Here is a 25,269-nt window from a genome sequence, read left to right on the forward strand (position 1 = left end):
CAATAATAGGAATATATTTAAAACTCAGAAAAGGGTAATGATGGAAAAAGCAAAAAAATTGGCTAATTTAACATATTCACTTATAGAAAAAAGTTACAATAAAGTAATAATAAGAAAAAACTCTGGAAAAGTATTGATTTACCATCTATTTTGTATGGAACAAGCAGAAACTGAAATAGAGAAACTACAAAGGATAGAGACTTTGGTATACAAGAAGATTTTAGGTGCCACTAAAAGCACAGCTAACACTACTCTAAGAGGGAAGAAAGGTGCATTCTCTATGAAAGCAAGGGTGATGGAAGGGAAGCTGCAGTACTTAAATCGTACCCTGGATGGGAAGAAGAAATTCTGAAAACAATTATCCTGGATATTCAAGAAAAAGAAGGCAGATGGTGTAAACAACCGGCAAAGTACTTAGAAGAATTAAGTATAAACATAAAACAGATAAGAAGAATAAACAAGGCAAAAATAGAATCGAAAACCAGAAAGTGGGACACTGAAAAGTGGAAAGAAGTAATGGAAAGTAAAGTGGCCTTAGAAATATATAGAACGTGGAAGAAAAAAATTAAAGAAGAGTTACTCTATGACAATACATTAGCTTCAGTGATATTTTGAGAGCAAGAACCAATACGTCAAAACTAAACACTTTAAATAGACATAATGGGGACGGGGGAATGTAAACTGTAATTTTTGTGAAAATGGGGAGGTAGATTTTATACAATTTTTTGTTTTTTTAGCCTGGAATATAGGAACGAAAGGAATGAAGTAACTGAGCTACAACAACCATACGAGGAAGACCTAAAGAAAATAGTAGGATTATTTTTATTTAGTGAAACAAATATAGAAAAGAAAAATTAAGTATTAAACCTGATGTGGAGGAAAAGACAAAACAGTATAAGAAGATAAACTTTGGAGGCGCCGTTGCAAGGGATACGATGCCTCATCCCTGATACAGAACCTGAATGTCAACGCCGTCAACGGTACAAACATTTGCTCTCCTTACTATTGTCATCTACCGTACTGTACACTTATCTAAGTCACTTTGATTTAGAGTAAGCGGTAATTATATACATTACTTTCTTTTCTATGCAAATGCAGTACATAGACCATATATTTTCCAATTGGTTATATTGTTTTATCCATTTCTGCCTAAGATTATTGGTGTAAGCTACTTGGTCATTCTTTCCCCACGTTCCTATTGAAACAATTGGATCCCTGTGAGAAACCGCAGTTTTTTTTTTTGGTGTTCGAACACCAAAAACAATTATAGTTTGGTAAAGTTTTACTGTATAACAGATTCTCATTTCCAACAGAATTATATGTTTTCCTGTAGTAAATAACGTGAATTGACCGAATTTGTCCTTTATTCCAGCCGCAAACAAACAGAACAACTAATTTGACTAACTTTAAGTAGCCGAACTGGTTGCTGTTCTTAAGGATGAAATGAAGGGGAAAACCTGATAAATCATGTTATTTTCTGCAGGAAAACATATATTTTCTGTTAAAATGTTTAAATATAATGTAATTTGTTATATATATTCTGTTAAAATGTTTAAATATAATGACTTGTTCAAATTATGTGTCACTTCACTTGCATATGTAATGCGAACGATAACATTAACAATGTTACACAGCGTTACCAACGTTACGATAGGATTGCTAACATTAGCAATGCTACGGTAATATTAGCATGTGTATTTTAAAGCATTTTTCCATATACCCTTTACACAATATATAAAAAGGTACAAAAAGGGTACATAACTTAACAAACCCACCTAACGTAGCCTAGAAGTTCCCAGGTCACAAACCCAATATAATGTCTTTTGTTATATATATTCTGTTAAAATGTTTGAATATAATGACTTCTTCAATTTCCGTGTCACTTCACTCACGTTACGCTAACGTTATTACGATAACATTGACAACACTATATATAATGGTTCTTGTTCCGACACTAGCTCGCTTACGCTTACGTTCGTAGGAAAATAAAACATCAAGCTCTTATGTACGGGTAAGCGATAATGTTGAGCTGCGCACGCTAACATTAGCTATGTTACTCTCACATGTAATGTTACGCTAACATTAGCAACGTTAAATATAATGGTTCTTGTTCCGCCACTGGCTCGCTTACAATCTCAGGAAAATAAAACATCAAGCTCGTATACACTGGCAAGCGGTAATGTTGAGCTGCGCATGCTAACAAAATAGTAAAACTAACTCATTAAAATTAAAGAAATTAATGACTTACTTTTATGACCACGATGACGAAACTTATGGGTCACGGGGGTGTGAGTCTGTGGCGTGAATGTCCTTCCTGTAAGGTAGGAAGGAACGGCACTGTAAACGTTTAGGTATTACATTGTGTGCTTTAAGGAAATTATTAACACTAGATTTCGCATAAAAAAGTCACCATGAAATTTAGCAAATGCTTTTAGGTGCTCACTTGAAATAATGAACACCTGGCAAATATTTATTTCACTTTTATTTACATTTTACAAACCACATGTATCTACTCCTGTTTGTAAATTGTCCTGAGTGCGATTCTAAGTTATCTTTAAGGGAAGATCAACACATTTTTTATTGCAACTGGACTGTTGTGATTGCTAAGAAAAAAAAAAAAGACGTAGGTGTCAATCATAAGAAAAGGAATTATTTGGAATTTACTTTTAGAGATTGTCACCAAGCACCCCCCCCCCAGTTAGGTCTGTGATTTGGGTAGGTTTGTGACCTGGGAAGGGGAGGCCAGGAGGCTTTCCCCCGCTAAGTCTGTGACTTGGAAGGAGGAGGCCAGGAGGCTTTCCCCCAGCTAAGCCTGTGACCTGGGAAGGGGAGGCCAGGAGGCCCTGGCTAAGTCTGTGACCTGGGAAGGGGAGACCAGGAGGCTTGCCCCCGGCTAAATCTGTGACCTGGAAAGGGGAGGCCAGGAGGCTTGCCCCCGGCTAAGTCTGTGACCTGGGAAGGGGAGTCTGGGTGCTTGCCCCCCCCCAACTAGGTCTGTGACCTGGAAAGGGGGATGACCTGGGAACTACTAGGTTAGGTAGGTTTGTTAGGCTCTGTGGCCTTATACAAATCTTGGAAGTGTTAGATAATCATATTTTTTTCCTGATTTTGCCCACCCAAAGTCCCTGGTTACCACCTGTGTCCGTAGGGAATGGGAGAACACTTTATTTGCAGTGGAAGTAAAGGTCAAATTTGTTAGAAGCACAATATTTGGTGCCAGTTTAGTATGTGGCCTACCTTTCGAATATGGCCCACAAAATTCTATCTGTTTTAGTATGTGGCCTAACCTAACCTTACCTAAGCTAACCTAGCCTAACTTAACCTAACCTAACAAGCCAGGTAGGCCACATACTAAACCGCTCTCTCCCACCTTAAACTGACATGCCATTTGATTATACAATACTGTAATTGATTATTTACTATTCTTTAATTTTTTTTCTCTTTTTCAGTGTGTGTTTCTTCTTCTGACCTGCCTCATGCACACCTGTCCTGGACCTGATGGCTGCTCCTGTGCTACCTTTATGTCTACCCATGAGACGGATCCCCACCAATTGTGTCTGTCTTGTCGAGGCCAGCGTTGTGACCGGGACAGCACTTGTCCCGAGTGTCGAGTGTCGGGAGTGGTCTGCCTCCCAGTAGGAGAGATTTAGGTGTAGGAAAAAGAAGAAGTCTTAAGTGAGATTCTCCTCCTTCGGGGTCATCCCCGAAGTCAAAGAAGTCTTGGACTTCTTCTTTAACCCCCAGATCTCTTCCCGAAGCTACTCCTCGACTGGTCCTCTCGGGGGAATGGCTGAGTATCAGCGCAGCCCTATTAACCCCAGATCAACCTTGAGGATTGAGGGACGGTACTGTTTCCCCTGGCGAAATGGTTCTGCCCCTTTAATCGGGGAGCACCAGCTCTTTTTTTTTTTTATCTTTTGCAGATGTGGCCGTTGCTAGGTGTGGCTGGTCCCCCGTTGAAGGAAATTCTGTATGGGCTCCTTCAGTTGGATGCCGAGAGGAAGAGAACACCGACTTCCTCAGAGGTGGATCCTTTCCCTTTGGGCGCAGCGCCGGATGATCATGGTGCCGCTGCCCGCCACTCGGAGTTTTGGTTCCCTGCTGTGGCTGACACTGAAGACTGCACTCCCCCCTGCTGAGTCAGGGGGAGAGCAAAGTCCGAGGCAGTTTCCTCCTTCAGGAAGACATCTCTCTCACCCGCGAGAGAGATCTTGAAGAGACAAACTAGTGACATTGCAGACTTTGTCAGAGCATGGTTCCCTCTTTGGAGGAACCTGCCAGACTTTCCCCTTTGGGGGTTTGTCGGATGCATAAGTTTTTAACTCCTCGTCACCATGGTCATGCTTCCCCCCTGCGGTAAGGGTACTCCTGAGCCTTAAGGCTCTCGTTACGCTGAACCTTTGGTGTCTTGTGACCCTGAGCCTTCAGGCTCTCATCGCACTGAGCCCCCGGACTTTCGTGACCCCGAGCCTTTGGGCTCTCAATGCGCTGAGCCTTCGGGCTCTCGTCGTGCTGAGCCTTCGGGCTCTTGTAACCCCAAGCCTTTGGGATCTCATCACGCTAAACCCCCGGGCTCTTGTGACCCCGAACCTTCTGGCTCGTGTCACCCATAGCCTTCTGGCTCTTGTAACGTTGATCCTCTGGGCTCTCGTAACTTGACAGCTGTTCATTATGTAACAGCTGTGCGTGACTCGTCAGCAGCTTGTCACTCTACTGCTGTTTATGGTTTTCCATCTGCTTGCTATGCTTCAGCTAGGCGGGTCTCGCCCGCTCCCCGTCACTTGTCTTTGGATGAGCCATTGTCACCTCACCTTCAGGTAATGAGTGATCGTCTCTCTGTACAGAGAGACCCTCACTCTAGGCGAGATGAACACCAGTCTCACCAGTTGCGTGAGTGTCACTCTCCTGAATGAGCCTACAAGGTTCATAGTTCTCTACCTCTCTGGCGCTCTCCTGTTAGGTGTCAGCAACTCTCTCCAAGAGTTCACGAGTCTCCCTCTCGGCACTTGCCTTCCAGGCGTTCCCCAAGGTAGCTTTCGCCACCTCGCCTCCTCATGGTTTAATCTCACATCTGTCCCCGAGACCGACTGCCCCGATCCCTTTCCAGACTCGCAAGCACCTATCTCCTAGGGATCGTCACCCATCAGGAGATCAGCTTGCTTCGCGTCAGTAATGGGGTGACGATTCCCATCGCAAGTTTTATTGGGCCTAGGGTGGACAACTGAAGTAGGCACCGAAGCAGAACACTGCTTCGAAGAACCAGTACCCGACGAAACCCTCTGCTGGTAGACTGGTGCCACATTTACGTGCAGGTAAGGTGACTAACCACCCTTCTTTTCAGGTTCCTAGACATAGGGCACCTGGTCGCCCAACGGATCCTCCTCCCAGCTCCACAGGTGGTAGGGACTCCTTGGTTGGGTGCATTATTTAATGTACACATACTGTTGTGTGGGAGGCAGTCACAGGGGCTCATTCCATTTGCAATCAATGGGTGGCCCACTGACCAACAAGTACATAGCCCAGTGAGAAGTCTGAGATGTTACTTAAAAAGAACAGCAACAGCTCGCCCCCGTGTGTCGACACTCTTTTGTCAGCGCAGGGAAGGTCAAGAGGAGGGTCACAAAGAACGCCATCTCGTCATGGTTTCGCAAGGTCATTGACCTGGCAGTTAATCCTGACCCTCCTCCACCACAATGACCCACAGCTCATGACGTCAGGGGCATTGCAACATCTCTGGCATTAAAAAAGAAATACTCAGAGGTGCAGGTATTGCAAGCAGATGTGTGGAAGTGTCAGCCGGCCTTCACCACCTACTACCTGCAAGGCATAACCCACAGGAGCATGGAAAGATTTTCCATTGGTCCTTTGGTGGTTCCACAAAAAGGGGCCTAAATACCTCAAGCTCCTTGATGTATAAATAGCTGAGGGTTGAGGGCCGAGGTTACTCCGGTTAGTCTGGGATGAATGAGTTAGAATGACTGGCTTCTTTCTTTCTTTTTGTTTGCCCGGAATGAAGCGAGCTGATATTGACATCGAGTTGTCATCTGTCCATCTCAGTATCCCTACTGCTAGATGGCATAGGGGATGCAAAAATTTACCGCCTTGTGTGTTTATGTAAGCCACTACTGTGGTATTGTCACTCATCAACACCACTGAATGACCCGCCAGGAACTGGTGGAACTGTTGGAGGGCTAGGAGAGCTGCCCTATCTCCAAGAGATTCATATGCTGATACTTTTAGGACTCGGAACATTGGCTGGAGGCTGTATGGTGTAGCATGTGTGCCCCCACCCTTCTTTTGATGCATCCTAAGAGCATCAATTCCAGGGGTTACGAGAATGCCTACACCCCTGCGGAGGTTCTCGTCTGCCACCCACCACCTGAGGTCTGTCTGCTCCTCTAGTCCTGTGGGGACCAGGATGTCCGGGGAATCGTTTGTCTGATTCCACCTGGACTTCAGCCGCCACTGAAGAGATAGAGTCCTGAGACAACTGTTGGGCACTAGATGGATCAGGGATGATAGATGGCCTAAGAGACGCAACCATTGCTGGGCTGGCAGTTCTCATCTGAGGAAGGGGCTTACCACCCGGGTTGGGTCAAGGTCATTGGAAATGGCCATGTGAGGTCTGTCGCTTGCTGACCTTCTGGATGATAAAGAGGGGGAACCGCGAGACCCCTCTTGTTGAAGCCTTGCTGCCTTTGCCAAGGTTTTAGGAGCAATCTTGGAGTCCTTTGGCTCCTTATAAGATGGCGGATATTCCTCCAGGGATGAGGGCCTGGAGTGATCTTTCCTAAAGGAAGTCTGTCGCCCTCTTGAAGAGGGATCTACGGCTGGTCTATCTCCGGTCCTTGAGACAGGGCGTAATTCCTGAGGAACTACCTGGATGCGAGATAGGCAAAAGGACTCGGTGAAGGATAACTCCCTCGGTGACTGAGATCCTTTGTAAAGGTGCCTTTTTCTTAGTTATGACCGGTGTCAGCCATATCTGTGAGAAATCCTCCTAGACTTCCACTCCTGTCTCAGTTGCTCCCCGTTTCCTCTTAAAAGGTGAGATGATCATCCTCGGAGAGGGGGCAGCCTCTGCTAGGTGCCCCTGTAATTCTTCTGGGTTCAGATGGGGAAGGTTGTAGAATGAGGAGCTGACTTCTTCAAAGAAATCCTTGGAGTGCTGGTAATTGCTTGTGCTGTGGGAAGTACCCCTGTGACGGCTTGACACACTGACTTAAACAGGGCGCCAAGCCACGAAGGTTCCTTCCAAAAAACAGAGCTGACCTAAGAATCCCTCGGGAGACTGGAAGCTGAAGTCCTAGGCTTGAGGGTCTGAAAAAGGTCCCCACCTGATACGGCTGGCAATGGCCTGGCCTCTGTCTCGGGCTTGGAAGAGCCAAGACATTTAGATGAATCCCTATTGAAAGGGACCAGGCGCTTGTCCTGTTGAAGGTCCTTCGTTGGATGGTCCATGGGACCTGAGAGTTTGCCTGGCCATGGGGGAATGAGTCTCGGGGGTGGGGAGGCCCTAGACTATTTGGTGACCTCTTAAACGAGGACTCTTCTTTGAAGGACAGTGGTTGTCCTTTTTGTGTTGCCCACGCCCTGGACGGTTTTTCTGCGCTGGCGAACAGCGATCTCGAGCTGGCCTCTGTGGAGAGTTACGATCCTGCTTTGGTAAGCGCCAGTTGGGTTGTGGTGATTGGCGCTTGTTTGCTGGAAGGGGGCATGGTGTAGCAGGAGATCTCAGTAATCGGTGAGGCGCTGATGAATGGTGAGTTGGTGAGCGCCAAGGGGCTGGCGAACGGTGAGGAGCTGGTGAACGATGAGGAGCCTGTGGTTGACGAGGAGCTTGCAATCAATGAGTTGGTGAATGCTGATGAGTTGGAGAGCATTCAGGAGTTGTTTGCTGGATGCCTGTAGAGCGTCGGGCTGCTGGCAAGTGACGAGATCCAGGAGAATGGCGAGAGCCTGACGAATGCCAGAAAGCTGACAAACGATGAGCCAGAGGGCAGCGAACTGCTGGCGAGTGACAGGCAGCGTAAGAATGACAAGAGCCTGAAGAGAGGTGAGGTTCTTACGAATGCTACGAGGCTGGCGGAGGACAAGTCTGGGGGCAGCGAGCCGCTGGTGAGTGATGAGCCGTCTGAGAATGACAAGAGCCTGAAAAGCACTTCAAGGCTGGGGAATGATCAGCTAAGGGGGAGTCCGTCCAGAGAAGCGGGTGAGTGATAAGGGCGCGCTGGCTGACGGCGAGACTGCCGATGACGGTCTTGAGTTGGCGAGGGGTGAAAGTCATGATGTGATGAGTGACGATCATGCGAGGAAGATCGGCGCTCACCAGGTGACGAGTGGGGCTCATGAGGGGACTGGTGCAAAGCTGGAGAGTGACGAGTTGCCAAAGGCAGGAAAAGATTGGCGGTACCTGTGGGGACTGAAGAGACTTCTCCTAACCACAGGGGTAGGAGAACTTCTAGAGGGTCAAGGAATGAGCTCTCTTGTGTGATGGAACTCGTGGGTGGCGGTGAGGTTTCTCCGAAGAGGAGACCTGCTCCTGGTGGAGTTGCACAGGAAAGTGTCTGGAAGGTCTCTGGGATGGGGTCTTTGGGCAGAATCTTTTGGGGACGAGAGCGATAACCACCTGTAGGAAAGACTTGCCTCGAACTTTGTTCCACCCCGACGGAAGAGTTGGCTCAGCTTGGGGGCGGAGCGTAGTCTTTGGCAACAGCAGTAGCAGCAGGTGAAAGAGCAGGGTTGGGTCCTCCAGCGGTCAGGATCAAGGAAACTCCTGGGTCACGCTGCTCCGAACTCTCAGGTGGAGGAGTTCCACTAATGCCTTCGGCTGGGGCCCGCTTACCCCCAACGGCGGGCAAACCTGTAATAATTGAGGGAATGATAAAGTTTCTCATAGTGGGAGGGGCAGAACTGCTTCTTTAGGGGAAGTAGCACTGTCCCTCGAACCCCGAGGTTGACCTAATGTTAATTCGTCTATGCTTCTGTTTGATTGTTCCTTGGGTGAGACCGATTAAGCAGGAGCTTTGGGAAGAGATTTTGGGGTCAAAGAGGAAGACCCCGAAGGCGAAGAATCTCTCATAAACGTCACCTTTCTCCATCGTCCAAACCTGTCCCACTGGGAGGCAGACGACTCCCGGCATTCAGGACAGGTGTTGTCCCGATCACAACACTGCCCTCAGCAAGCCGGACACAACGGGTGTGCCTCCGTCTCTACGAAGGACGTGAGGGTACTGCAGGCCCACAGGTCCTGGACAGGTCACCATGAGGACGGTCAAAAAGAAGCAGTCACGCTGCAAAAGAAAAGAAATTAATGAATTAAACAAAGTAGACAAAGTCCAATATTAAGTTCGTTGGAAGGAGAGGGGCCGAACCAAAAGCAAAGTGGTTATTCAACCCAGGTGTGTGGGTGAGCTACCAGTCACCCCCCCCCATCCTCCACTAACTAGCGGGTGAGTGGTTATCCCTCTCTAAAAGTTTTATGGTTCGTTTTTCAGCTTTGCCGAAAGTTATACCCCTGAAAACAGGAAAGGTTTGTATTGGGTGACGGAACAATTATTGGTTAAGAATTTAGTAATGATACTAAGCAGATTAATTGATATGAGAAATAATTTTAGTTTAATTTTTCTTGCAGGTTTGAAGGAAATGGCAAACACAGGAGAAACATGTCAGTTCTTTGTTCAAAGGAAAAAAAGATTTTGCAAAATGTTAGTAAAAAGTGGCAACAAGTATTGTGGACAGCACCAAGTTGAAGAATTAGAAGAGGTAATGTATAATTACAGAAAATCCCATTGATATCTTTATAGTATTTTTTTGTTATATAATTTTCAATATTAAACTTAGCCGGTGATCATATAAGCTGTCAGCTCTGCTGCCCGACAGAAAAACCTAAGGACAAAATACGCCAGCGATCGCTATACAGGTGGGGGTGTACATCAACAGCGCCATCTGTCGAGCAGGTACTCAAGTACTCCATGTAAACACAGAACCAATTTTCTCTCTGTCGTGCCACCGGCAAGACTTACTAAATACGCTGTTGCTTACTGGATTGATTTTCACAGATTTTGGTGAAGTACTCATTTCTAGTTATTAGCTTTCGCTTTGCAGAGGTTATCTTCAATACTTCCTTGCATTCTTTGATTGAATTTTGGATTATTTGTTGACGACTTGGATAGATTTTGAATTCCCCTTTGACTAATTCAAGATGGCTGACCCTTCTCAAGTCCCTAAATACAGGAAGTGTAGTGCTAGGGACTGTTCAAGGCGTCTTCCGAAGGCCTCTATCGATCCGCACACCATTTGTTCCAATTGTCGGGGTAAAACCTGTCAATTGGAAGATCGATGTGAGGAATGCGTTGGGCTTTCGGAATTCGATTTTCTCGAATTCCTGAAATATTCACGTAGGCTAGAGAGAGATAGAGTCAGGAGGAGTTCATCTCTCTCAGTTGATTTTTCCTCTCCCCATGCCCCACAACCTATTCCTTCCCCTGTAGTGGTTGCTCCTGATCCCCCTTCTAGCACTCAACAACCTTCGATGGCAGATATGATGCGTGCCATCCAGGCTCTGGGTGAGAGAGTCGAGTCATTGGCGAGTGACCGTAACCAACTCATGGCAGACGTCAGGGAGTTGAAGGGTAAGAGTGCAGTGGGTAGTGACAAAGTGAGTGGTAGTGTTGTGGAAAGTGTTAGTGTTGCGCTTGAGGGTGCGTCTGTTCGTGCCTGTCGTCCTCCCAGTCCGGGACCTCTTGCAAGCTCCCAAGCCCAGGGGAGAAGCAATGTCGTACGACCAAAGGGTTCGACAGGCTTTAATCAGCGGACAGACGTTCCCTCCGTGGTTTCGGACGTATCTTGCCAAGATCGCCCCACCCACAAGAAGACGAGAGAGCCCGTTTATTCCTCGTCTGCAGAAGATGTTTCTCGGAAGAAACAATGGACCAAGGTCTCACGACCTCTCAAACGCAAGGTCCCTTCCGCGCAAGTCCAACGGCCCAGTTGTAGCCACTGGGTCAGTTCGGACTCGCTGCAGTCTTTAGATGACTGCACACCTCCTAAGAGAGGCAAAGCGGTACCGCAACAGGCAGTAACACCGTCTGTTGCCGCACCTGCTACTGTAGACCCTAAGTGGGCTTTGCTGCAGACCATGCAGACACAGTTGTCATCCTTAATGCAGGACTTTCGTGCGGAGAAGGTTGACGCTGCACCCGTTAGCCTACAACCAACCACGGTTGTGCGTCCAGTTGACGCTGAGGCTACCTTCTCCCGCACTCCAGCTGTGAGAGTCCCGCCACCCATGCGCACTGTACCCTGCCAGCCGCATGTTGACGTTCGCCGACGCACGGATCCCTCCATTGACGTTTGCGAGTTACAACAACAACAACCTAAGTTGTTTTGTTTTGACGCGGTGCGTCAACCTCCGCAACCCACTGTGGTTACCCCTACTCGCCCACAGCAGACTAGACAGTCAGGAGCAGACGCTTTGCGCCCCCGCGCAGCTATGGTTGTTGCCAGCTCACAGACTGGCCAACAGTTCCATGACGTTGCGTCCAGTGCAGTCACGCATGCACCCCTGCTGCCGGACTCAGCTGACCAGCCAATGCCTACTCCTTTGCCGCTTCCTCCTCAGCATTCAGACGATGGACTCTCTGATGATGACGACGCTGCACACCTTGACGACCCGCACACGGACATCGACGAACCCAAGACCACGCCTCCCTCCTTGGACTTTAGGAAAGTACTTGCACTGTTCAAGGATATGTATCTCGATCAGTTTGTTTCTGCGGCCCCACGCTCACCTCCATCTGAGTTCGCTTTAGGCACGCAGTCATCCGCGCCAGCCTTTACGAAGCTCGTCCTCGCCCGCTCGTCCAAGAGAGCTTTAAGGGTGTTGGGAGATTGGATGCAGTCCAAAAAGCACCTTGGGAAGACAGCATTCTTGTTTCCCCCTGCGAAACTCGCTTCCAGATCGAGCGTCTGGTATGCCACGGGAGAAGTTCTCGGCTTGGGAGTTCCTGCCTCTGCCCAGGGCGACTTCTCAAGTCTAGTAGACTCTCCCCGCAGGCTGGCCATGAGACGCTCCAAGATTTGTTGGACTCCTTCAGATTTAGATCATCTGATGAAAGGAGTGTTCAGAGCGTTCGAAGTGTTTAACTTTTTGGATTGGTGTTTGGGAGCGTTGAGCAGGAAGACCTCCCCTTCTGACAAGGAAACTTCCATGCTCATTATGTCCTGCATGGACAAGGCCATACGGGACGGTTCCAGTGAGCTTGCGGCTTCGTTCGTTTCCGGGGTCCTCAAGAAACGAGAAAACCTTTGCTCCTTCTTGTCAGCTGGAGTAACACAATGTCAGAGGTCGGAGCTTATGTTTGCTCCTCTCTCGAAGTGCCTTTTCCCAGAGGAGTTGATCAAGGAGATTGCTGCCTCCTTGATTCAAAAAGACACACATGACCTTGTTGCGTCATCTGCACGCAAAGCCACCCCTTTGCCTTCCGTGTCTAGACCCAGGATGGATACTCCAGCGTCAAGATTTATTCCGCCCTTTCGTGGCAGAGCCTCCAGCAGAGGAGGTGCTCGTGCCGAAGGGAAACGTGGGAGCAAGAAGAAAGGTACCAAGTCCTTTAGAGGCAGAGTCTGACTGCCACCTTCTTCAGACAGCAGTGGGAGCCAGACTCAAGAACTACTGGCAGTCCTGGGAGAACAGGGGCGCAGATGCACAATCTGTGAAGTTGCTCAGAGAGGGGTACAAGATCCCATTCTTGCGCAAGCCCCCTCTAGCAACGACTCCCATCGACCTCTCTCCCAGGTACAGAGAGGAGGACAAGAGACTAGCTTTGAAGCAAGAGGTGTCTCTCTTACTAGAAAAGGGAGCGGTAGTCAAAGTCCGGGACCATCAATCCCCGGGCTTCTACAACCGTCTCTTCTTAGTGGTAAAGAAGACAGGAGGGTGGAGACCGGTGCTAGACGTCAGTGCTCTGAATGTCTTTGTCACCAAGCAGACGTTCGCCATGGAGACGACAAAGTCTGTTCTAGCAGCGGTCAGGAAGGAAGACTGGATGGTCTCTTTAGACCTCAAGGACGCTTACTTTCACGTCCCCATCCACCCAGATTCCCAACCTTTTCTAAGGTTCGTTTACGGGAAGGTTGTCTACCAATTTCAAGCCCTGTGCTTTGGCCTAAGCACGGCGCCTCTTGTCTTTACGAAACTGATGAGGAATATTGCCAAATTCCTGCATTTAGCAGACATCAGAGCCTCCCTCTATTTGGACGACTGGCTTTTAAGAGCTTCGTCCAGTCGTCGCTGTCTGGAGAATCTAAAGTGGACTCTAGATCTGACCAAGGAATTGGGTCTCCTGGTCAATATGGAAAAGTCCCAACTGGTCCCATCCCAAACTATAGTGTACCTAGGGATGGAGATTCACAGTCAAGCTTTTCGGGCTTTTCCGTCGGCCCCCAGAATAAGTCAAGCCCAAGGATGCATCCAGAACATGCTAATGAAGGACCGATGTTCAGTCAGACAGTGGATGAGTCTGATAGGGACGCTTTCATCACTGGACCAGTTCATTGCGTTAGGGAGACTGCACCTCCGTCCCCTTCAATTTCACCTAGCTGTTCACTGGAGAAAGGACAAGACGCTAGAAGCGGTCTCGATCCCTATTTCCGAGAAGATGAAGTCATCACTGACCTGGTGGAAGGACAACATCAACCTCAGAGAGGGTCTGCCCCTGACTGTTCAGACCCCCAACCACGTTCTCTTCTTGGACGCATCGGACACGGGCTGGGGTGCGACATTAGACGGTCGGGAATGCTCGGGCACCTGGAACTCGGAGCAAAGAGCGTTACATATCAACTGCAAGGAGCTACTGGCAGTTCATCTGGCCTTGAGAAGCTTCAAGTCCCTCCTTCTAGGCAAGGTGGTGGAGGTGAACTCCGACAACACCACGGCCTTGGCGTACATCTCCAAGCAAGGAGGGACCCATTCTATGAAGTTGTACGAGATCGCAAGGGACCTCCTCACCTGGTCAAGAGATCTAAACCTGTCTCTAGTAACGAGGTTCATTCAAGGCAACATGAATGTCATGGCGGACCGCCTCAGTCGGAAGGGTCAAATCATCCTAACAGAATGGACCCTTCACAAGAATGTATGCAAGAGACTTTGGGCCACATGAGGCCAACCTACCATAGATCTCTTTGCAACCTCAATGACCAAGAGGCTCCCAAATTATTGCTCGCCAATCCCGGACCCAGCAGCAGTTCATATAGATGCCTTTCTACTGGATTGGTCCCATCTAGACCTTTATGCATTCCCCCCGTTCAAGATTGTCAACAAGGTACTGCAGAAGTTCGCCTCTCACGAAGGGACAAGGTTGACGTTGGTTGCTCCCCTCTGGCCCGCGAGAGAATGGTTCACCGAGGTACTGCAATGGCTAGTGGACGTTCCCAGAACTCTTCCGCTAAGAGTGGACCTTCTACGTCAGCCACACGTAAAGAAGGTACACCCAAGCCTCCACGCTCTTTGTCTGACTGCCTTCAGACTATCGAAAGACTCTCGAGAGCTAGAGGCTTTTCGAAGGAGGCAGCCAGAGCGATTGCTAGAGCAAGGAGGACATCCACTCTTAGAGTCTACCAGTCGAAGTGGGAAGTCTTCCGAAGCTGGTGCAAGTCGGTATCAGTATCCTCAACCAGTACCTCTGTAACTCAAATAGCTGACTTCCTTTTATACCTGAGGAAGGAAAGATCTCTTTCAGCTCCCACGATCAAGGGTTACAGAAGCATGTTGGCAGCAGTCTTCCGTCACAGAGGCTTAGATCTTTCCAACAACAAAGATCTACAGGACCTCCTTAAGTCTTTTGAGACCTCGAAGGAGCGTCGTTTGGCCACACCAGGTTGGAATTTAGACGTGGTACTAAGATTCCTTATGTCAGAAAGGTTCGAGCCGCTACAATCAGCCTCCTTTAAAGATCTCACTTTAAAGACTCTTTTCCTCGTCTGCTTAGCTACAGCTAAAAGAGTCAGTGAGATACACGCCTTCAGCAGGAACATCGGATTTTCATCTGAAACGGCTACATGTTCTTTGCAGCTTGGTTTTCTAGCCAAAAATGAACTACCTTCTCGTCCTTGGCCGAAATCGTTCGATATTCCAAGCCTTTCTAATTTGGTTGGAAATGAACTAGAAAGAGTCTTGTGCCCTGTTAGAGCTCTTAAGTTCTATTTAAAACGAACTAAACCTTTACGAGGACAGTCAGAAGCTTTATGGTGTGCTATTAAGACTCCTTCTTTACCTATGTCGAAGAATGCAGTTTCCTATTATATTAGACTGTTGATACGAGAAACTCATTCCCATCTGAATGAGGAAGACCATGCTTTGCTGAAGGTAAGGACACATGAAGTTAGAGCTGTCGCAACTTCAGTGGCCTTCAAACAAAACAGATCTCTACAGAGTATAATGGACGCAACCTATTGGAGAAGCAAGTCAGTGTTCGCGTCTTTTTATCTTAAAGATGTCCAGTCTCTTTACGAGAACTGCTACACCCTGGGACCATTCGTAGCAGCGAGTGCAGTAGTGGGTGAGGGCTCAACCACTACATTCCCCTAATTCCATAACTTTTTTTTAATCTTTCTCTTGAAATGTTTTTTATTGTTGTTTTTGGGTTGTCCGGAAGGCTAAGAAGCCTTTCGCATCCTGGTTGATTTGGCGGGTGGTCAAATTCTTTTCTTGAGAAGCGCCTAGATTAGAGGTTTTGATGAGGTCCTTTAGTATGGGTTGCAACCCTTGATACTTCAGCTCCTAGGAGTCGCACAGCATCCTATGAGGATCGCGAGGCTCAGTAAGGAAGACGTACTTAAAAAGGCAGAGTAATTGTTCAAGTCGACTTCCTTACCAGGTACTTATTTATTTTATGTTTGTTATTTTGAATAACTGCTAAAATGAAATACAAAATACTTAGCTCTTAATAATGTAAACATGTAATGCTGGTCTCTACCCACCCCCCTGGGTGTGAATCAGCTTATATGATCACCGGCTAAGTTTAATATTGAAAAATGTTATTTTTATTAATAAAATAAATTTTTGAATATACTTACCCGGTGATCATATATTAAAGGACCCTCCCTTCCTCCCCAATAGAGACCCAGTGGACCGAGGAGAAAATTGGTTCTGTGTTTACATGGAGTACTTGAGTACCTGCTCGACAGATGGCGCTGTTGATGTACACCCCCACCTGTATAGCGATCGCTGGCGTATTTTGTCCTTAGGTTTTTCTGTCGGGCAGCAGAGCTGACAGCTTATATGATCACCGGGTAAGTATATTCAAAAATTTATTTTATTAATAAAAATAACATTTTAATCCTTACCCCTACATTTTGTTGATGACAAACTCTTTATAATATGACTAAACATGGGCTATAGTATGGAGTACATGACAACCATTTAATGGCAATTGAATGGTAAGGTACAGTGTTATCCTAGCACAGTCAAATATAGAGAGTACACGGTATGGATTTTGACTGGTTTTCAGGATCATCCCCTTCTGATACCATCAGTTACTTATTCATTCTCTTTATATATCAAGACTAGCAGCTTCATCACTTAATTTTACAATTGGGAAATAAAAGTACTAACTAATATTAGTTGCATCATCTTTCTGCTGTGGTTTATTGATTCCAAATCCAGCAAATCTGTCACTAGGCAGGACTAAAACCAACAGAGGTTCTAAAAAACTTGGTGTGATTGGTTTTTACTCATTAAAACACCAGCAACAACTGTAAAGCCAATTGCTTAAATCACAATTTGTTCCGTAACTGACTTACAAACCACGCTATTTAATAGGGGTATTACTTTCGGCGTTGCTGAAATGACGAGCCATTAAAATTTAACAAGGGTTTACTACCCACACCGCTAGTTAGCGGGATAGGGGAGGGTAGCTCGCTACCCCCTCCTCACGCACACCTGTGCTTGAGCTAACTTTGCTCTCGGCTTGGATGGTAGACGGACTTGTCCTCTCTCATCCTCGCCTCTCTCTTGGCAGCCATTAATGCTTTTTTGCTTTTTCTTTGACAAGTTTGTGTGTGAAGTTGGCCTCTGCGATTATGCGCACCTGCCCTGGATTACCCGGCCGCCCCTGCGGAACATTCATGTTGGCGGTCGAGACAGACCCTCACACCCTTTGCCCTTACTGTAGAGTTCAACGGTGTGAAAGTAATAACAAGTGTGGTGAATGTAGGGAGTGGTCTACCTCCCAGTGGGAGAGGTTTTCTCAGCGACGTAAGAAGAAGTCCAAGCGAGCTCTTTCTCCTTCGAAGGTTTCTTTGAAAGGAGAAAAACCCAAGGACTCTTCTTCCGTTGCCCAAACCTCCCCCAAAGCTCCCACTCGAGCGGTCTCTTTCGAGAGGTCGTCGAGTGGTAGCGTAGACCATGGTTCTGTTTTCGAAACTCGGGGTTCGAGAGATGGCGTTGCCTCCCCTAGTGAGGCAGTTCCACCTCTCCCCCCGGGGGAGGATGTGTCATTGACCAATCTTTTTCAGCTTTGGTCTTGCTTGGGGCTCGAGGGTTCGCCCTCCAAGGAAGCATTACTTGACTACATCCGATTGTGTGCCGCTCTCAAGCAATCGCCAACTTTGGCAGAGGTTGATCCTCTGTCAATTGTTGACGTTGTGGTGTCAGAGGTATCCAATGCGGTATCTCCTAATACCTCTGCCTCTTCACATCCCGCAGTAGCTGAAGGCTTAGTTTCTCCCGTTCCTGCTCAACCAACGAGGGAGAAACTAAGTCCAACAGTCACTCCTGCTGGTGTTTCTCCCCCTCGGGGGAGTTCACTTACAGAGACTCCTCTTCGGAGGACTGCAGAAGGTCATCTTGCTGATCCAACGGCCCTCAGAGGGCGCATCCGTCGCAAGGCTCGCCTTCCTCTTCGCCAGAGAGGCCTTCCTTCACCTGCAGTGAGGAGGCGCCTCTTTGGTTCACCATAACAGATGACCTAGACCATCTCCCACTATGCCCAGTAAGGAATTTGAGGCTATATCTTAAAAGAACAACTGCAGTTCGTCCTCATGTGCCAGCCTTGTTCGTTAGCACAGGGAGGAACAAGAGGATGGTCACCTAGAACACCATCTCGGCTTGGATTTGTAGGGTGATTCATCTGTCTCTGAATCCAGATCCTCCTCCGTCACGTCGCCCTAGAGCACATGATGTTATAGGCGTAGCTACGTCCCTGGCTTTCAAAAAGAATTTTTCAGTGACGCAGGTCCTTCAAGCTGGGGTGTGGAAGCGTCAGACAACCTTCACAGCCCACTACCTGCAAGACGTGACCCACAGGAGGCTCGATACGTTCTCTATCGGCCCTGTGGTGGCTGCACAACAGCTGGTTTAAAACCTCAGGTTCCTTAATGGACAAGTAGTAGAAGGTTGAGGGCATTGTTACCCGGTTTTAGTCTGCATGAATGAAAAGGTTTGACTGGCCCTTATTCTTTTCTTCATCATCCCTCTCATGAGGAAAGCAGCATCCTGGGTTTTCTGCATAGCTGACCTCAAACCAGTGCAGGTAAACCATGTTTCCTTGTGTTCCTAGTATTAAGTTAATACTGTCACGTCCCCATACCATGACGACGTGGTATTGGGAGAGTCCTAGTCTACAAGTTTCCATCTAAAGAACTTCAGATCAACTTCCTGGGACGAGTCACACTTCGTTATGCCTTCTCACACAGCTTGCGTAGGCCGCAGTCCTTGCGTAGCAAGGTTCTAGCGAGGTGCAGGGACTCCTTATTTCTTGGGTGCTGACACGCTCAAATAACGAGCCCTCGGGCAAAGCCAAAAAGCCAGTACTGGCTGGGACGTCCGCCCTTCCTAATGGGTGAGTCACCCCTATTAAATAGCGTGGTTTGTATGTCAGTTACGGAACAAATGACAAATTCATAGATAATTTATATTTTTCCTAACTATACAAACCTTAGCTATTTAATCAAACTTGCCCGCCAGCCCTATCCCCCGTGAAGTCCTACCTCCAAGCAAAGTAAGCTCAAGCACAGGTGTGTGTGGGGGGGGGGGTGTTAGCGAGCTACCCTCCCCTACCCCGCTAGCTAGCGGTGTGGGTAGTAAACCCTCGTTAAATTTTAATGGCTCGTCATTTCAGCTACGCCGAAAGTAATACCCTTATTAAATAGCTAAGGTTTGTATAGTTAGGAAAAATACAAATTATCTACGAATTTGTCATGTCATGAAATGTTCATATAAAAGCCAAATTAAAAACATCATCAAAGTTGGGTTAAACAAGTCAGAAATTACATCCAATTTCAAGGTCCAGAACTTAACCCCAAATATCCAACTAGGTTTTACTAAGTAAGGGATGATATCCACAAAAGTAGAATATCTATTTGTCTAATTATAACACATTTTTTCTCTCTGTCTTGACTGGCAAGTTTTTAAATCAATGCTTGGTGTGTGTGTGGAATGATGATTTTAATTATTTTTTTCTTATTCTTTTGCAGAATGACAGTAAACTTAAGAGGATACCTTGCCCTCTAGATCCAAAACAGTAAGTAATTAACTATATGATACAGTACAGTATTCATTGCGATCATAAATCCAAAATCATAATTGTTCCATAGCTGGAATACAAACCTACGCTATCTATTAGAGGTACAGTGTATTACTTTTGGCCAATCTGAAAGGAAGAGCCATTAAAATTTTAGTGAGGGTTAACTTCCCATTCCGCTAGTTAGCAGAGGTAGGGGGGTTAGCTTGCTACCACTCCCGTTCACATACCTGTGATTTAGCTCACTTTGCTTTTGGCTCTGATGGTGAACGGTCGTTACCGCTCTTCATCCTCACCAATATTTTGGACTGCCATTAATGCTTTTTGTTTGTGCTTTCTCTTTAAGTGTTTATGTTGACTTCTGCCGACTATGCGTACCTACCCTGGACTAGAAGGCCGGGCCTGCGGTACCTTCCTGTTGGCTGTGGACACCGATCATCGTGCCCATTGACCCGCTTGCAAAGGTCAATGGTGTGATAGTGAAAATAAGTGTAGTGAACGTCGGGAGTGGTCTGCCTCCCAGTGGGAGAGGTTTGGGCGCCGGCGGAAGAAGTCAAAGCGGGATATTTCTCCTTCGAAGGTTTCTTCCTTCGCTTCCCGACTTTCCTCCGAAGCTTCTGCTCGTTCAGCCTCTTCCGAGAGACTCGAATATTAGCGTAGGCCCTTAGCTGATGATCAACCCCAGTCCTTGAGAGATGGTGTTGCTTCCCCTAGCGAAGAGGCCCCACTTCTCCCCTCAGGTGAGGCCTTGTTTCTTATTCCCTTTTTTTACAGGTGTGGTCATCTTTGGGGCTTCCGCGTCTGCCTTCCAAGGACTCCTTGCTGCAACTTACCATCTGTGGTGCTAGTGTGCATCCTTCGTCGATTTCGTAGGTGGATCCTCTGTCATGTGTCGATGTAGTGGTGTCGGAGGCGTCGTCTGCTGTTGCTACCGATGCTCCTGCCCCTTCAGACTCTTCAGCTGTTACTGCCGACTGCACTTCCCCCGTTCCTGATCATCCTTCGAGGGGAAACAAAATCCTTCGTCTGTCTCTCCTGCGAGTGTTTCTCCTCCTCGGGGGAGTTCACTCATTGAGACTCCTCTGCGGAGGACTGCTGCTTCCAAAGATCAGCTTGCTGATCCACCGGCCCCCAGAGGGCGTCAACTTTCTCACAGAGCTCGCCCTCCGCTTTGCCTTACAGGTTTCCCTTCACCATTGGTGGAAAGGCGCCTCTTCAGCTCTTCAGCCTTATCTTCGCAGCCTTCCCCTGCAGAGGATCCTTCTCTTCCATTGTCTTCTGGCTCTCGACCTTTGCCCTCTCCTGGGCCTTCTCCTGATGACGCTGCTGCTAGTCCTTGGACTTCGGCCTTGGACTTTTCTGTGGATCTTACGCGATCCCCTTCGGAGGATGTTTGCCCTTCCAAAGGGCACATCGCTGTTCCAAATCTTCCTACGCGCCGATCTTTTACATCTCTCGGACCTTCTGACCTGCCTTCTCCATTTGTGCCTCCTGTTCCATGCCTGCCTAATCGCAATGTGACCAAGCGTCATCCTGCGCTGCGTTCAAAGCCTTCGGCTGTGCGCCAGTGCTCATCAGTGCACCAGCGCTCACCAACAGCTTGTCAGCACTCACCTTTACGTCGATGCTATCCAGCCCGTTCATGCTCTCAAGTGCTCCGGCGCATCGGGTCTCTCCTGCGCTTCAGCGTTTTCCAACGCCCCAGTTATCTCCTAATCACCAATGCTCTCCAGTGTGTCTGCGCCCTTCGAAGCATCAGCGTTTGCTAGCTCAACAGCCAGTACTTTCCTGCACTCTCTAGCTCGCCAACGCTCTCCTGTGCTCCAGCGCTCTCCTGCGCACCAGCCCCCTCCTGCGCACCAGCCCCCTCCTGCGCACCAGCCCCCTTCTGTGCACAAGCCCTCTCTAGCTCGCACACCAACGTTCTCCAATGCGCCAGTGCTCTCCTGTGCACCAGTGCTTTCCTGTGCGCAAGCGCTCGCCAACACGCCAGAACTCATTTGCGCAAAACAGTGGAACAGGTCTCTCCGACTTCATTAAAGTCCTGCAGTCAGAAGGAACAGACATGTAGGTGTTCTGACAGGTCACTGTCGCCCCATTCCCTTCCCCGCAAGCGCATTAAAACGTGACCGCCGGGGAAAGAGGGAAAGGGCTCCACAGAAGGGTTCAAAGTACCGAAGATCCCATCTTCAAAAGTGGACCCACCCCGTCAACCATCGGTTGAGACTCCTCAGAGGGAACCTTCTGTCCCTTTCTCTTTAGGAGGTCTTTCTGACAATGCCCCCGTCAGCAAGCAACCTTGGTTCAGAGGTCCTGCAAAGAACCTCGGCTTTTTCTCCCTTGTAGAGGAAAAGAGGAGTCTCAGATGCGATAACATCTCCCAGAGTGAAACTGATTCCTGTTAGGCCTTCAAGGCCTGTCCTTGCAGACTCTCCTTCTGGATACTCTCCTGCCTCACATCTGCCGAGGGAGCCATGCGAGGGATGGGTTTCCTCACTTCCACCTTCGGAGGAAGATCCCTCTCACACGGAGAGCTCTCGACCTCCAGTGGAAGTCAGAGAACCACCAGTCACCCTAGGGATGTTCACGACCCACCCCGAGATGAGCTGTCTGGGGTGGAAGAAGGAGACTTCGCTGCCAGTCCCACTTCAGAAGGGGAACAGAAAAAGTCAGAATATGCCTTCTGGCAAGGCCCGACTCTCGTCAGGGTACTCAGCGGGTTTACCGACGTGGATATACCCCCGCAAGAGGGCAAAGACTCTGTCTTAGATCGTGTCTTTGGCACACAGAAGCCCTTAAAGACCAGTGCAGTCTTGCCCTGGTCTCAAGGGCCAAAGAGCGCCCGGGCAAAGATCCCCCTTACAGCTCTCCGACCTCTCCTCCTCTCAACTTTCGAGCTCTACTGCCAAACTCCTCCTACCTCTCCTCCTCTCAACGTTCAGGTTCTACCGCCAACCTCCTCCCACTTGTCTAGTAGAGGAGGTACTTTGAGGTCTTGGATGAGCCTTGTCCAGCTCTTCCACTCCACCACTCTATGGAAGAGCTTACCAAGGGGTCTCTCTTGAAATGCTCTCCAACCATCAGGTCTCTTTCTCAGCAGCTGAGATCCTCAACCAGGAAAAGGTCACAAAGTATGCCATGCAGGCTACTTCGAGGCTTGATCTTTGGTTGGGGACCCTGGGAATCCTGGTCGGAATGAGGATCTTTCCAAGGAACATACCAGGAATGCTATGGAAACTTTCCTCTTCTCAGGCACTCGCACCACCGAGATTCTTGCCCATCAAGTCTCGAACTTATGGGCAAACACCATCCTGAAACATTGAGATGTGATGGGTGAGAGATTCCATCAGCAGTTCCCGAATCCCGAGATCACTAGGCTCAGGAACTCCTCTTTAGAGGGATCCTCTCTTTTCAAGCCAAAAGACGTGGAACATGCTGCAGAGAGATGGAAGAAGTCTCACCAGGACTCCCTCCTCCGTAGGGCTTTGAAATCCAAGCCCTATAAACCACCAGTTCCTCAGCAGTTCTGTCCAGCTAAGACCTCGACAAACAAGATAGCAGCAAAGGCAGGACTGTCTAAAAAGCCCTTTCCGACTAAGGGCAGGAAAGGCACAAAGTCCTCCAGGGGAGGAAAATATCCTAGAGGGAGCGCTCGTGGCATTGTACTGCTCCCCGGTCCCTGACCCCAAGGCTCTCTGGCAAGATGCATTCCAACAACGGTGGGACAACATCAACGCTTTTCCCCCATTCTGTCTGATAAGTAGTGATATTGTTCACAATGCTGGGCTTCGCATCTGCACAGGTGCTTACAGAACATCTCCCATTGACAGTCTCTATGTTGATTCTGGCATACCTCCCCTTTCCATTCGCAGAGAGGAGTTGAGTTTGAGGTTTTTAGCTAGGTCCCTTGCTGTGAGAAACAATCCTAACTGTAAATATGTTAGGGCGCCTTTAGATCGGGCTCCTAACATCTAGAGTGCCTAAGCCTTTGGAAGTACAGCTGAAAAATGATGCTAGAGAAGTAGGCTTGTTAACAGCACAGATAGCAGAGGTAGGATATCCCAAGTCTCCTCCTTGGTGTAATCCACATGTTAAAGTATGTTTTACGGCAGGAGGGAAAAATACCTTACCTAGTAGGGTAATGAAAAGTGAGTTTTTAAATCATGCTGCTCAACATCATGGGAAAATGTTTTTACAGATGGCTCCAAATCGGCTGCAGGAGTTGGAAGTGCAGCTGTGGTGGGGGATATTGTTATTAGAAGGAAACTCCCATCCTTTTGTTCAATATTTACTGCTGAGCTGTATGCAGTAATTCTTGCAGTCCAACATATTTTTAAAAATGTCAACCAAAATAGTTTTTATACAATTTTTACGGATTCCAATAGTGTTTTACTCTCATTAAAACAAATTAGGCCAGGCCATCATCTAGTACAAGAGGTGCAGGACTGGTTAGTACTTCTGCAGTCTAGGAAGAGTATCAGTGTTCACTTCTGTTGGGTCCCTGCCCATGTTGGGGTGGATGGAAATGAACAAGTAGATAAGGCAGCAAAGGAAGCTTCAGGGCTAATTAATCCATCCCCCTTGAGTATTCCTTACAAAGATCTTAAAAGTGAGATTCATCTTTACTGTAAAAATAAGTGGCAAGCTCGATGGTCTGAACTGACCACCAATACAAAATTGAAACAAATCCACCCATTGGTGGATAAATGGTCATCTTGTAATTCTACAAGTAGGAGGGATACCATTATTTTAACTAGGCTGCGTATTGACCATACACATGCAACGCACAATTATTTAATGAAGAGTGGGGAAGGGAGACAGGCCCCTCTTTGTAATACCTGTCAAGTGACAATGGATGTTAAACATATTTAGTCGATTGTCCTGTTTTTAATCTTCAGAGGAGGACACATTTACTCCAGGACAAACCTTTAAGAGATATACTGGGGGAAAACTGTAATACCCTGAACTTGAGAAAATTTGTACAAAGTATTGGGTTATATTACGAGCTATAATTGATTTTATTAATTTATTTATTTATTTTACCCTTTTAATCCCTATTTATTTCACATCTAGATTTTATTGTATGAAAGTGATGCGATTTGTATTAAAGGTTAAAATGATACTAAATGGTGTGAGTATACAGATATGATTGAATGATTTTCGTTATGTAGCGCTGAATGGTCTTTGATGCCCCAGTGCTTGGCTTAATGCCTAAATCCTATATTCAATTTAATCATTTCAATTCAACAAGGCCAGAATATCGGTCAACCTTTCAATGACTCTCATAGCCCAACTATGGCATAATACGGAATGGTTTCCGGACCTTTCGTCAACTCATGATGGAGGCTCCAAGAGAACTCCCTTCACGACACGATCTACTCAGACAACCACATGCCAACATCTTTCACAAAGCCATAGCTTCGCTATGACTTCACGCCTGGAGACTATCCAGCATCTCCTCACTCAGAGAGGATTTTCACAAGTTGCGAGTAGGATGTCTGGATACCTGCAGAAATCATCAGCAGCAGTCTACCAGGCAAAGTGGAAAGTCTTCTGTGGTTGGTGTCGTGGTCTCCTCTCGATGCCACTATTCCAGCAATAGGGGAGTTCCTTGTCTATTTTGTGTGAGGAAATGCGCCTTTCAGTCTCGGCGTTAAAAGGCTATCGCTCACCCTTAAGCCTCGCCCTTAGACTAAACAGAATGGACATTTCCTCATTGCTGGAACTTTCTTTACTCATATGGAGT

At 47.6% G+C, this 25,269-nt stretch overlaps 1 protein-coding gene across 6 annotated transcripts in view; it reads left to right on the forward strand.

Annotated features, from left to right (window-relative positions):
* Positions 1–908: 908 nt before the first annotated feature.
* Positions 909–25,269, forward strand: part of LOC137615305 (tRNA:m(4)X modification enzyme TRM13 homolog) — a 203,422-nt gene continuing 179,061 nt past the window's right edge. For 4 of the 6 annotated variants that reach the window (XR_011039214.1, XR_011039216.1, XR_011039215.1 and 1 more), the window contains exons 1-3: positions 934–1,059; positions 9,635–9,765; positions 19,477–19,523. Coding sequence is in view for 3 of the 6 variants with exons in the window: in XM_068345059.1 (XP_068201160.1) it covers positions 9,646–9,765; positions 19,477–19,523 (167 nt within the window). In the remaining 3 variants the exon portion in view is untranslated. Of the gene's footprint in view, positions 1,060–9,634; positions 9,766–19,476; positions 19,524–25,269 lie in introns of all 6 variants that reach the window. The other 2 variants (XM_068345061.1, XM_068345060.1) reach the window with 2 other exon arrangements.

Source organism: Palaemon carinicauda, chromosome 21 (assembly GCF_036898095.1).
Source record: "Palaemon carinicauda isolate YSFRI2023 chromosome 21, ASM3689809v2, whole genome shotgun sequence".
Classification (NCBI taxonomy): Eukaryota; Metazoa; Arthropoda; class Malacostraca; order Decapoda; family Palaemonidae; genus Palaemon; species Palaemon carinicauda.